At 39.3% G+C, this 12,932-nt stretch overlaps 1 protein-coding gene across 3 annotated transcripts in view; it reads left to right on the top strand.

Moving 5' to 3' along the window:
* wwc3 (WWC family member 3) overlaps nt 1–12,171 on the top strand; it is a 62,648-nt gene extending 50,477 nt beyond the window's left edge. Inside the window, exons 11-23 of one of the 3 annotated variants that reach the window (XM_053635916.1) lie at nt 142–686; nt 965–1,088; nt 3,556–3,639; nt 4,712–4,798; nt 4,915–5,110; nt 5,656–5,832; nt 5,934–6,034; nt 6,529–6,676; nt 7,050–7,199; nt 7,338–7,430; nt 8,114–8,365; nt 9,749–9,876; nt 11,273–12,171. In XM_053635916.1, coding sequence (XP_053491891.1) covers nt 142–686; nt 965–1,088; nt 3,556–3,639; nt 4,712–4,798; nt 4,915–5,110; nt 5,656–5,832; nt 5,934–6,034; nt 6,529–6,676; nt 7,050–7,199; nt 7,338–7,430; nt 8,114–8,365; nt 9,749–9,876; nt 11,273–11,339 — 2,152 coding nt within the window. In that variant the 3' untranslated portion in view covers nt 11,340–12,171. Of the gene's footprint in view, nt 1–141; nt 687–964; nt 1,089–3,555; nt 3,640–4,711; nt 4,799–4,914; nt 5,111–5,655; nt 5,833–5,933; nt 6,035–6,528; nt 6,677–7,049; nt 7,200–7,337; nt 7,431–8,110; nt 8,366–9,748; nt 9,877–11,272 lie in introns of all 3 variants that reach the window. The other 2 variants (XM_053635915.1, XM_053635914.1) reach the window with 2 other exon arrangements.
* Nucleotides 12,172–12,932: the final 761 nt, after the last annotated feature.

The raw sequence follows: 12,932 nt of genomic DNA, 5'->3' as shown, positions 1-12,932 counted from the left end.
CTCACTACTAGGACAGTATCACCACTATGTGAAGATGGCCCACTCCCCAAATAATAGTTATTTTGTATTACAATAATATTGTTTAATCAATTGGTGTAGTCGTTAATAAGCTTATATATTCTCTGTTGTATCTCTTCCCAGTCTCTCAGCCAGCACCCTGACCATGTCCTCCAGCAGCAGCCGTGGTTCTCTAGCCTCAAGTCGGGGCTCGTTAACATCTAGCCGTGGCTCGCTGAGCTCACTCAGCTTTACCGACATCTACGGCATGCCCCAATTTGAGCGCCAGGAGGCCTGCCTGGACATTCCTGAGCCCACCTGGCGCTACCCCATGCCTGTGGAACCTTCCTGCAGAGACGTCTCGTCTGTGCTAGGGCCCAAACGGGTCATCGAGGCTCCACAGTCTCTCACCTCCCTCTCGTCGCGCTCTTCTCTCTCCTCCTTGTCTCCCCCCAGCTCTCCGATGGACACGCCGTACCACTCGGGCCCTCCGGACTGCCCACTGACGCAAATGACTGAGGAGTACATGGAGCTAGCCGGCCGTGGCCTGGTAATAGAGGGCCTTCGGGGCCAAACCCACACTCAAACCCAGCAGCTAGAAGGAGAGGCAGGAGGCTCTACTACAGCTCATCTTCTGGAGGTCAAGGGCAGTAGAGATGGTGGTGTTCAGGGACTGTATAGCTCTGCAGGTGAGGAACGACATCTCAGAAAATAATCACGAAATCCTCCTTGGTACCATTGTCTTCATTTTTCAGCAGGTTTAGTTTTTTGGAAAATTTTGGTAGTTATACAGGTGAATGCAAAAGTTTACACCCCCTTCCTGTTCTGAGTATTAAAAAAGACAAGAAATGTACCTCTATTATATAGTTTATCTCCAAAACAAAGAATAATCGCTGGTCGAATGTGTTAAACTGTTAACGTCATGTTGTGTGCTGTGCGTCTCTTTCGGCTGTGTGTGGAGATGCAGGAGTGACTCTGCGCTCTAACAGTGTGAAGCGGAGCGGCCGCCGCAGGGCTCGCCGTGTCTCTGCCGGCATGAATGAAGACGTGTTAGCCACGGACAGCGGCGTGTTTGAGGCCTGGAGCAGAAGGTTAGACTGGTATTTTACCATAAACACACACTCAATACAAAGAAATTCACAGTGTACATGGAGGAATATTTGCCAAATGTAAATTGTGTGACTTTGCAGCCATACGTGACTAGGGGTCTACGGGAATGACGCCAAGGCAAAGAGATGCTAACCAGTCATGATGTGTGTTAAAACTCAAAACCTGGGAGATTATTGGCATACATTTACTAATACTATTCAGGGGTTTATTCATTCAGACTTCCAGCAGTCCAATGATCTTTTGCCAAAATACCGTACTGTACGTTCACCACATGTCTTATAACACAGAATGTGGCATACTGTATAACAAATTCACCATATAATAGATTTATATCATCATTTCATAATAAAAGGCCCTGGAGAATTAGCATCAGTGATCAGTGGATATTGTATACAATGAAAGTCAGAACTTTTTCCAACCTGAATTTGAAATTACAGCATATGAAAATTTAAGTGAAAAACCAATCAAACATTTTAGGGAAAAATAAAAAAGTTACAATAACCTGCTTGCACAAGTGTATACACCCTTTTATAATTGGGGATGTTCAGAATGAACCAATCGCATTCAATCTCAGGTTCAAAATTAATTATCATACAGCTGTCATCATGAAAATTATTCTGATGAACCCCAAATAAAGATCAGATCCTGTAGGATTTTTTTCCCATCTTCTTGTTTTCATCTGACTGCTGAAGCCATGGTCCGCAAAGAGCTTACAAAGCCTGTACAGGGTCTCACTTGTTGAAAGGTATCGATCAGGAGAGGGGTATAAAAGAATTTCCAAAACATTAGATGTACCATGGAACACCGTGAAGGCCATCATCAACAAATAGAGAAAATGGAGCACCACAGTGACATCACTAAGAACAGGACGTCCCTCCAAAATTGACAAAAGGAGAAGACAAAAACTTACCAGGGAGGCTGCCAAGAGACCACCGGCAATGTTAAAGGAGCTGCAGGGGTATATAATAACAACGTATTAGCTTAGGGGTATGCACACTTATGCAACTAGGTTATTATAAGATTTTTATTTTATTTTTCTGTTTCTGATTATTTTTCCACTTTATTTGTATACTTTGCAATTTTACGTTAAAGAGTCGAGATGATTTAACTTTTAGTTTTATTCTTTTACTTGACAAAAACCTGCCATTTTAGCAAGGGTGCGTAGACTTTATATCCACTGTAGATATGAAAAGCAAGTCTGTTTAGTCATCAGCTAGACAAGACCAAAAAATCTGTTTCTGGCCAGCTTTGAAGTTTTTCTCTCTATAACCTACTTGACACCACAAGCTTAAGACATCATGAATATATTTCGTATGTGGACATGTTTTTATTTACTTTATTATCTTGTCTAGGCTGTCTTCTTACAAAGGCCATGCTGGGTAAAGAGCTAGTTTACCAAACAGCAGTGCATGCATGTGGACATGTAGTCTCCGTAAAGATATCTAAAGTCTGTGTGATTTCATCCTCACATGGTGAATGATGCGCTTTGATACATCGCAAGTTACAACATAGTTGCAGCATGTTTTGGCAAAATGTTCCTAAGCTTAATCAATTTAGTTTGTAATTAGATACCAGCGGCCAAAATGTCTGTGATGCTCCTTCAGTTCGGGAATGCATGTAGTTTTTATCACTCATATATTATATATATTTATATATATATTTATATATATATATATATATATATATATATATATATATATATATATAATATAGAGAGAGAGACTTTATTGGTCACATATACATTGCAGCACAGTGAAATTCTTTTCTTCACATACCCCAGCATGTCAGGAAGTTGGGGTCAGAGCGCAGGGTCAGCCATGGTACAGCGCCCCTGGAGCAGAGAGGGTTAAGGGCCCAACAGTGGCTGCTTGACAGTGCTGGGGCTTGAACCCCCGACCTTCCAATCAGTAACCCAGAGCCTTAATCACTAAGCCCCAGTAGAAAATATTGATCTCACCATGTCAATCCCCCCCCAAAACATATGATTAAAAAACACACACACAGTGTTAACTAGCATTAAACAGTTTAGCATTATTCCAAAACCTACATACATTTTCATGAATGGTGAGAAGCTGCTTTACCCAGGAGCATGAGGAGCATGTGAACGGATGTGATCTGCCTTCCATTTCTTGTGCTGTTTGAGAACACTGAGAGCACATTAAAGGTTTCTCTGGCACCCTGCTATAACCTTTAACCTCACAGAAACACTACCAGTATGACTGTACTAGATCAACAACGTAAATGCTGTTCATGCCATGCACATGTTTCTCAAGTAGAAAGAATCCTTTGTTCCAAACTGAGGTGTGGACACACATTATAGGAATATGTTGTTAATGTAAAGGGGTTTGGGTTATTTTTGTTGTTTTATTAACGCATATGATTGTATTGCGTGATGTATTGCCTGTCGATGGCTGTTTTTCTGATTGTTCGCGAAATGGTTCTTCCCAGCAGGACAGAGGAGACGGACGAGGTCATGCTTAGCCGAGATGCAATCAGCACTTCAGAATCCCCTCAGGTCCAGCTGGGACTGTTGTAAGTCTGTCTGTCTATCTCTCTCTCTTTCTCTCTATCTCTTGCGCTATCTCTCTGATTGTCTTTGTAGTTCACCACTCATCCCACTTTTGAAGCTAGGGATCATTTTCACTATAAAGTAATTTAGATAAAGACCCCCCCCTGATTACAACACGTTTTTCAAATATTTTGAATGATATTAACCTATCGAAACCTATTTTTTGAGGTTCACAAAGTTTTGGACCAAAAAAAAGTAATTTTCCTCAAGGACCTACCCACTACAGGTTCGAGTCACCATCTTAAAACATGACGACCTGATCAATCAGCACATATGATAGTTTTACATTTACATATAAAATGTTTTACATTGACATTATTATTTGTTTTGTTTATTGTCAGCTTACTTATGTGGGATAATGTCATTTAAAGTTATTTTGAATGATATGCAGATGAGAAATGAAAACCTTAAAAGTTAGAATTAAACACAAATTAGAATTTATTTGAATTTTTTTTCTAAGAAATCTGTACAAAAATGTTAAGGTTTTTATTTAACTCACCGTCGTAATATAATAATACTGCAAAAGTGAATAACGTCAGTAATAAAGTGCGTTTTTATTACTTTGTAGGTTTTGAATGAAGCATGAATTGTCTAATGTTTTCAGTTAATTCCTTTCTACTTTAAAAAGCAATAAGATTTTTGTTTTGTTTTTTAAATGGAAATGTTCTTTTTAAGGTGCTTGATTTTCTTTTTCCATTCTTCAGTTCAGAGTGCATTGACATGTCTTTCTATTTTGGATGGCTGACATAATATTATGCTCATTTATTTTGAGTGAGCAGACAATTGGGGTTATTATTATTATTATTATTATTATTATTAACTAAATAATACTACTATAAAAATAGAAATTGCTAGCTGTTCAAAGTGAACTTCTCAGTCATCAGGTCATTTAATAAAAAATCAGACTCCTTGACGTACACCATTTTGAGAATGACTTTGAGAGTGATGTGGTGTGATGTGATGTTCGTTGCCTCTGGCTCTGCAGAATGTTGGTGTTTTTTCTCTGAGCAGGCCATTCTGGGTTCATTTCTGCAGGTATGATTCCAGCTCCATGTCTCTGCTGCTTCATGTGCTCCAAATGAGAAATCTGAGCAAAGCCACTGTAAGAGATGGCTACAAAGTGTAAGTCTGCTTTTGTTTACACAAGCTCGTGTAGTCAGAATACGGGAGGCGTGTATAGAGGCTATGTTCTGGCCATGATTGACTCTGTAGGTGTGCTTTTAAAAACTGTTTTTTAGCTTCTTGAAGGTGCACGTGCTGCCCGTGGATGCCAGTCGGCCGTGCACGTACTACTGCTGCAAGGCCCAGGAGCCGCGCTCAACTCTCAGCTTTAATGAGGGTTTCCAGATCCTACTGCCTGCAGGGGGCGTTGTCTCCCACGCCCTGCACCTGCAGCTCTGTGCCCTCGGACCCCTCGGACACGATGAACTACTGGTGAGACGAGAACATACACATGCACTGTTACCGAGCTACACAGTTACAACCCCAATTCCAAAAAAGTTGGGACGCTGTGTAAAATGTAAGTAAAACCAGAATGCAATGATTTGCAAACCTCATAAACCCATGTTATTCACAGTAGAACAGAGAAAACATATTAAATGTTTAAACTGAGGAACTGTACCATTTTAAGGGATTAAATAAGGTAATTTTTAATTTGATGGTCACAACACGTCCCAAAAAAGTTGGGATGGGGCCAACAAAAGACTGAATAACATTCGGGTTTATGAGATTTGCAAATCATTGCATTCTGTTTTTATTTACATTTTACACAGTGTCCCAACTTTTTTGGAATTGGGGTTGTACAAGTAATATTAGAAATAAATGATCCATAAACACCACTCGCTTGAATTTCAAGTCTAACCATCACCATCAGTTCCCAACCTCTGTATTCGTGGTTGATTGCATTGTGTGTGTGTGTGTGTGTGTGTGTGTGTGTGTGTGTGTGTGTGTGTGTGTGTGTGTGTGTGTGTGTGTGTCAGGGCTCAGCTCAGGTGGCACTGGCTGATTGTGCGAGCAGCACGGAGATGTTGTTCCAGTGGCACCGTGTGCAGCTGCTGCAGCAGGAGAACCACAGGGCCGAGCCTAGGAGCCTGTGCCAACCTGGACACAGTGTGGATGAGGAAGAGGAGGATGACGAAGAGCGTAGCAGAGCACACGTAAGGACGTGGCTCACTGAGAACACTCAACTCAAACTGCGCACACGGTTACTAGATCCTCATATCCTGAGAGAATTCTCCTGTGTTCTGCGTGTGTGTAGGTGTCCGCAGCGGCTCAGCTGAACGAAGGGAAAAGAGAGCTGGATCTGAGCGAGGAGGAGCTCGAGAGGAAGGAAGAGCAGGGAGAAGCTGTGTCTGAGAGGTATGTTATTATAAAAAGATGACCATATTCATACACAAGCATATGTTATATGAATAGGATATTTAGATATTCGGGTATATTTTAAATTTCATTCAAGGATTCGAATTTGCATAATAACCACTGACACTGGCTCAGTTAGCTCAGACCTCTGTGTGTTATGCGTTCTCATCACTGCTGCTTTAATAACGGTCAATATTAAACTTTTCAATTGAAGAAAATCAAACTTTTGAGAAAAGTAGTGAACTCTTGGGAACGTATGTCTATTTATCCTGATATACACACATGCCTCTGTGTTTCTATGCAAGTTTCTTATTTACATACTTATACATTCATAGAGTTCATGAAATTACAACATTTTTATATAACATTAATTTTTATATCTAATACAGTAAAGCTTATGACTTGATTTTAGGTTATGATCGCGTCTGTGCTCTCATTTTAAAGTATGAGCAATTAACAGGTTAGTCCTATTAAACTGTGTGTGTGTGTGTTAGGAGTTGGCAGGCTGAATCAGTGGACAGTGGCTGCAGTAACAGCACAGCGTTCGCCTCTCCCTGTCCTGAGGGTCTGTGTGCTGAGGGCTTCTGTATAGCCACCGGGGGGCGCTGTGTCCCTCATTCAGACAGGTCTCTCATTATAAAGGTAATTGAATTACATACTCATGATTAACTTTTTACTATTTTCCTTTAAAGTAAGGAAGTTTTAAAATAAGAACTTAGAAGAGATGAATGATTATTTATATAACATTTAAAAAAAAAGTTAGGTAAGAGCCAGTGAAGATAAACATAGAGATAAACCGAGGAGGTTTGTGTTTACAGAATGTTACTTTACGTTTTTGTTTTTTGTTTTTTTTAATGAGATTGATTAAATATAAATATTAAAAGACTTAATATTAAATATAAATAGATTAAATATAAAAAGACTTATGAAACATCATTCAGTCCTAATCCTGCTTTGTCTACATGAACTTGTTGTTTCTGTATAACACACACGAACACACTTTATATGCTGTCAGGTTGACAAGGCAACCAACACCGAGCTACTGCGAATGCAGCCTAAGGAGAGGCCAGGGCGATATGGACACGGCCCCCCATTCCTGCGCACAAGCACACTGTCACGCTCACACACATTCTCACCTGGAGCCCGCAGCCAGTATGTCTGCAGGGTGAGTGTGACACACACAACACACACACTTGCAAAGCTGTTGTATGGGCTGTAGTAGGGGCTCATTTCTCTCTCTCTCTCTCTCTAATATAAATATATAAATAATATAAAATGTACACCTCTACTCTCACTCTCTCAGCTGTACCGCAGTGACAGTGACAGCTCCACTCTACCAAAGAAGTCCCCGTTTATCAGAAACACTCTGGAGAGAAGAACACTGAGATACAAACAGGTGAGCAAAAGAATCATCCTGAAAAATGACATCATGACTTGACACAATTGTTGTTGTTTGTTTTTTTTTTAAAGTATGGCATGTTGTCATACTAATATAATAATAATAATCATCATCATCATAATTTTCCTCCATCATAAAAACACTAGGTTAATGTATTCCCATTAGGGCTGTGAGAATTAATAGCAGTGTTTGTATACTGTCTGAATTTTCATTATATTATCTTAAGGCAGAAATGTTCTGCCTTTAATCACCTAACATAACATGAGTCTTCAACCCTTTTGGCTCCTTGCTCTCTTAATTCTGGAAAAAAAGTATGTAAATAAATTCATGGGATTTTGATGTGAACAGGCACTATTTGCAAATGCTGAATTATTTATCATAAAAGTAAGTGTAATGCCTGCGAAGTAAATTGGTTCATCTCACATGTTCATTATGTAAGAAATAATTATGTAAAGATAACAAAGGAACAAATTTTTAGATAAATGTAGCTAAGCACCTCTTGTTTCTCCTTTCAGCAATTCAAAGTTTAATGCAATTTTAAATTTGCAGCAAATGTAAATGTTTTTTGCATCGAGGCAGAATCATTTTTTAAGAAAGAATTATGAATTTCCTGCTGTATGGCTCCAAGTCAGTTTGTACGTATTATATATAATGGCATGTGTGTGTCTGACTTTCAGCAGCCTCACCGTTCCTCCCTGGCTGAGCAGCCCACCCGTACCTCCCTGGATCTGGAGCTGGACCTCCAGGCATGCCGTACGCGGCAGAGGCAGCTGAGTGAGGAGCTGAACGCTCTGAGAGAGCTGAAGATGAGGTTGGAGGAGCCGAGTCAGTGTGTTCAGGGGCCTCAGAGTGTCCGTGGTCCAGTGGATCTGCCTCACTCAGCCCTGAGGGACGAGCGCTTCCGCAACCTTCTGCGAGAGGCCCACAGACAAGTACTGCACACCTAAACACATCACTATAACATCGTGCAATGAACAGTGGGACAGACGCATTAGATCAGTGATGTACCTGACGTGTAACTATATGTGCATGTGAGCTAAAGGCACAAACTCTCCTGTGTACCTTTTTAATACGTTTAAATGAAAAACCATGTGACCTAGAGGGTGGGGGAGGGACTAAATATCACTGGCCACCAGATTTCCATGTCAACTTTTATGTCAAGTAAAAATTGTAACTAAATCTGTGTTCAACTCGGAAGTGGGAAATTACGTAATGTCCGAGCTCTGCGTATTTGAGCTACAAAGTCGGGGAAAAAACATGGACACATTCATTAAAGCGTGTTTTGTTAGAAACAAGCTAGTCAGCTGACATTAGTAATAATGAACATGTATTTACTTTCTCAAAACAGTGAATTGTATGGTCAGTGTTATAAATTGAACCAACTAATGTGTTTATGTTGATTGATCTAAACCATTGGTTCTCAACACGGCGGGCACGGAGAGATCAGAAGGGGGGCGCAAACTGTTTTCAAGAAAAACACAGACAGGGCTCTGTGTATTTTATTGCTTTTCAAATAGAATGTGCATAAATGAAAAACCCTGCATTCCCTCTCCCTCTGAATTTTCTTTTTGGCTGGGGAGAGGCGGAGCTTACCCTGCCTTTTATCTAGCTGTCAGTGCAGACCAGTGTTCCCAGTTAAGCGACTTTAGGGACCTTTTTTTTTTTGCAAAGAAAAAGCACCTAGTGACAAATCTCGTGACTTTTTGGACAAACCTTAGTGACTTTCCAAATATCACCAGTACTGTCCTGCAAGCGCGAGGTCTTGCTTTCCCGCTGCGCTCTCACCTCTCTCTGTGTCTGCTCTTTTTTTTTTTTTGAGAGGCTGAGAGCCGGAGATTTAACAATGTCATGGCTAAGGAGACGCGTCCTTCGTCCCAATTTACATCATTCTTATGCGAATGTTTTTAGAACGCAAGACGAATGGACTGCATGCAACATGTTTTACATGTAAACTAGTCCACGTTATTACAGCCTAGTTCTCTTGTTCAAAGTAGTTCTAGTGTTCAGAAACATTTTTGATCATTCATGTTCCATACCTGTCCGTTATATAGTTTTATAAAAGTCATGTTATTTTTAAAAATCATAAAAGTTATGAAAAGTAATTAATTAAGAAAGTACCAAAAGCAAAAAAATATATTTTTGATGGATGGATAGATAGATTTTATATAGAATAGATAATCATTTTACCTGGTCTCCTCCAATTACAAATGGTTGACAACCTCTGCTCTAAACTAAATTCTACTATAAACCAATTTAAAGTCTCTCTCTCTCTCTCTCTCTCTCTCTCTCTCTTTCTCTCTTTCTCGCTTTCTCAGGCGATGCAGAGCAGACAGGAGCAGAGGCAGGAGGAGGCAGCTGAGAGGAGGTTGCGAAAGGCCTCTAAAGAGGTGCTGCAGATGAGGGGCCAGAGCCACAAAGAGCCGCTCCCTGTGCACACTTTCAGGTACACCTCCAGCTCCATATTGCATTTTTCATCTCAACGTACAAGCTTGATTTGTGAGCTTATTGGTTTGAGTCTTGTGTGCATCTTCTCATCTGGTTAACAGGATTATAATGATTCACTGATTTAAATCAGTCTGTCTGTGTTAATATTTAAAAAAAACAAACAGTGTGTGTCAGGTAGAAGTCGGAAGTCCTGCCTGAATTGGTGAAGGTGTTTCTATACTGTAAAGTCTCATGCACACTTTTTTAATTTATTTATTTATTTTTTAAACTGTAATACTATTACAATATCATTATCTTTTTCATTAAATATAAACTTTACCCAAATCTGAGACACATTGTATTGGACCTTAAATTATGTAAGAAGTAACCACGGCATGCTGTTATAGGAAAATAATCAACAACAGGGTGGAGTTTCTGTTTTCAGTCCAAAATGACACCCCCCCCCCATTTCCTATAACAGCATGTATGGTGAGTTTTATTCCTCTTATACCACAACCGTTTCCCATTGTGCATGTATAGTTACATTTAATGTCTGTGCAGCAAATCACCAACAGTCATTCACTTAATTTCCATGTAATAAGACAAAATAAATATGTCCTGAAGACTTCTGATGTTCTAACAATGGAGACTCCTTCTTTAAATGCTAACTAAAGATCTCCTTGCAGAAAGTTTCACCATATCAGCAGTTCTGTGTTTTCTTAGTTAAATAAGAACATTATTTATATAAAAATATAAGAATGAGTTGTTACTATAGTAACGATAACACACTAGAACAGGGCCATTAATATAAACCTGTGATTTGATTTACAGCCAGCACTGTCCGAGCTGCTGTTATAGAAAATGACACCACAGTGCAGTTGAATACCCAAATGTAACATGAACGAATGTAACATATTAATGTGCACATTCTAATGTTTTACTGTTTCTATAGTAACAGCTCGTAAACAAGAATGCCCCATGTAGCCATAGACTAATAATAAACAGACTTAAAAAATGGTTGTTGTTTAACGTTTTCGGAAGGCCAAGCAAAACACAGTGTCTCGGACATGCCTCCAACACAATTCACTGAAGCCTTGCCTTCTTTCTTCGTGACTGCCTCTGGGTGGGATTATGCTAATATTTCAAATTGTGACATAGACGAAGTAAATCTGGACTTCAATCGAGGCGTTTTCGGCGGGTCTGGAGCAGCGTTCTCTGTTAGATAGAACACAGAAATCCCTTTGTGGGAGACTGAGCTTTGTAACTTTGCAGATCTTTACGGAACACAAAAGGAAAACATTAAAAAGCATCATATGACCCCTTTAAGCATCGTTCATAATCTGGATTGATGATGTGTTGTGATACTGAGATTGGGCTCTGCTCCGACGTTCTCATCCTGTCCTTTACTCTAACAGAGAGAAGATGGCTTTCTTCACTAGACCAAGGTTCAACATCCCACCGCTGTCAGCCGACGACGTGTGACTCCCCTCCTGGACGCCATACCATCAGATATGAAGTATTTGTGTTTATTTTTTGTATCCACGCCCATGAAGTAATTAGAGCAACCGTATAGTTATTTCAGCACAAAGAACAAAATGAAAGTTATACAGATTTCAACATTCAGCTGCAAAAAAGGTGGGTGTGGGTGTAGGTGTGAGCATGTGTGTATGCACGCATCCGTGCCCACAACCATATGCGTGACTTTTACTATGTTTCGTGTAATTATTGACATCCCCACTGATTTCCCTTCCTGTTGTAGGGAAAACGGTTCTTTTATAAGAGAAGAGATGATCTTTTTACTCCTGTACAATGTACTTCTGATATTGTCTGTGCTTATGTGAGGCTGGAAGACGGGAACAAAGTCAGTTTAGACAAATTCACTGTACTGTAACTTATTTTATAGTACTTTTCCTTGAAGGAAATAAAACTGCTTCCTGCTTTTTTTTTTTTTTTTTTTTTTTTTTTTTTTTTTTTTTTTTTTTTTTTGTTAATGTATTTTATAAAGCTCAAACAAATAGCACTTACTGTAAGTGTTTTGACGTACAGTAGAATGAAACTTTCAGCTGATTTTGTTTCTGTTACCTGATTGTTTGCCTAAAGTGTCACTTTTTTGATCCACTTTTATTACAGGTGTCATTTGTGCTATTGTTTTATTAAAAATATTAATATTATTACTTGTACTTTTCAATATATAGATGACTATATGAAACACTGTTTGCAGATTTTTTTTTTTTTTTTTTTAATGGCGTCTGTAGGAACATCTGCAGTGTTACCTCTTTTGTAAAGATAAAAAGCATTAAACGGTAAAAGTGCAGCTGTTTGTGATCATTTGCAATCTTATGTTTGCGCATCACTGGATCCACTTTAATATGGATTTTTTTAGCATTCAGTTTGCACTCTTATGCACTCAGAGTGACTTACAGAAGTACATCAGAGAGTCTCTATAACATCAATAACATCTTCATACTTGCACTAATATGGAGTGTCCCAAAAGTCTTCATATGCCAGGGACTATGTAAGACAGCACCACGTCGGTTGTGCCTTCGTCAGAGGATGTCCGTGGACGTCCACTTCTCGGTTGGTCTGCAACCCTTCCAGTCTTCTTGAATTTGTTAATAAATTTAGCAACAGTGTCGTGTGTGACATGCTTGCCATGTTTCCTGTGAAAGTCCATCGTAACTTTGTGACAGCTTCCCGATCCAGCCATGAGAATGATTTCAATACTTTCTTCTTTTGTCAAAGGCATTCTTAAAGGCTATCTGGGGAAAAAATAAATAATAATATATATAAACTAAGTCTGAAAACTTTTTGGAAGACATTTTGCTAAATAATTGTTAATTTTGCTTATGTATGGAGACTTTTGGGACACCCTGTTTATTATGATCTAGAAGTGCTATAAAGCTAAATCCCTGTTTGAGGGAAATGCTTTATATTATGGTTCCCTTAAAGTGCACCTATTATGGTTTTTCAAATATTACCTTTCATTTAGTGTGTTGTTAGAGCTGTTTGTGAATGTAAAAAGTCTGCAAAGTTTAAAAAATTCAAAGTGCACGACAAACAGGGTTATTGACTCCC

This window comes from Ictalurus furcatus, chromosome 11 (assembly GCF_023375685.1).
Source record: "Ictalurus furcatus strain D&B chromosome 11, Billie_1.0, whole genome shotgun sequence".
NCBI lineage: Eukaryota > Metazoa > Chordata > Actinopteri > Siluriformes > Ictaluridae > Ictalurus > Ictalurus furcatus.
Note: the sequence above shows the minus strand (reverse complement) of the source record. Positions and strands in the feature narration are given on the sequence as shown.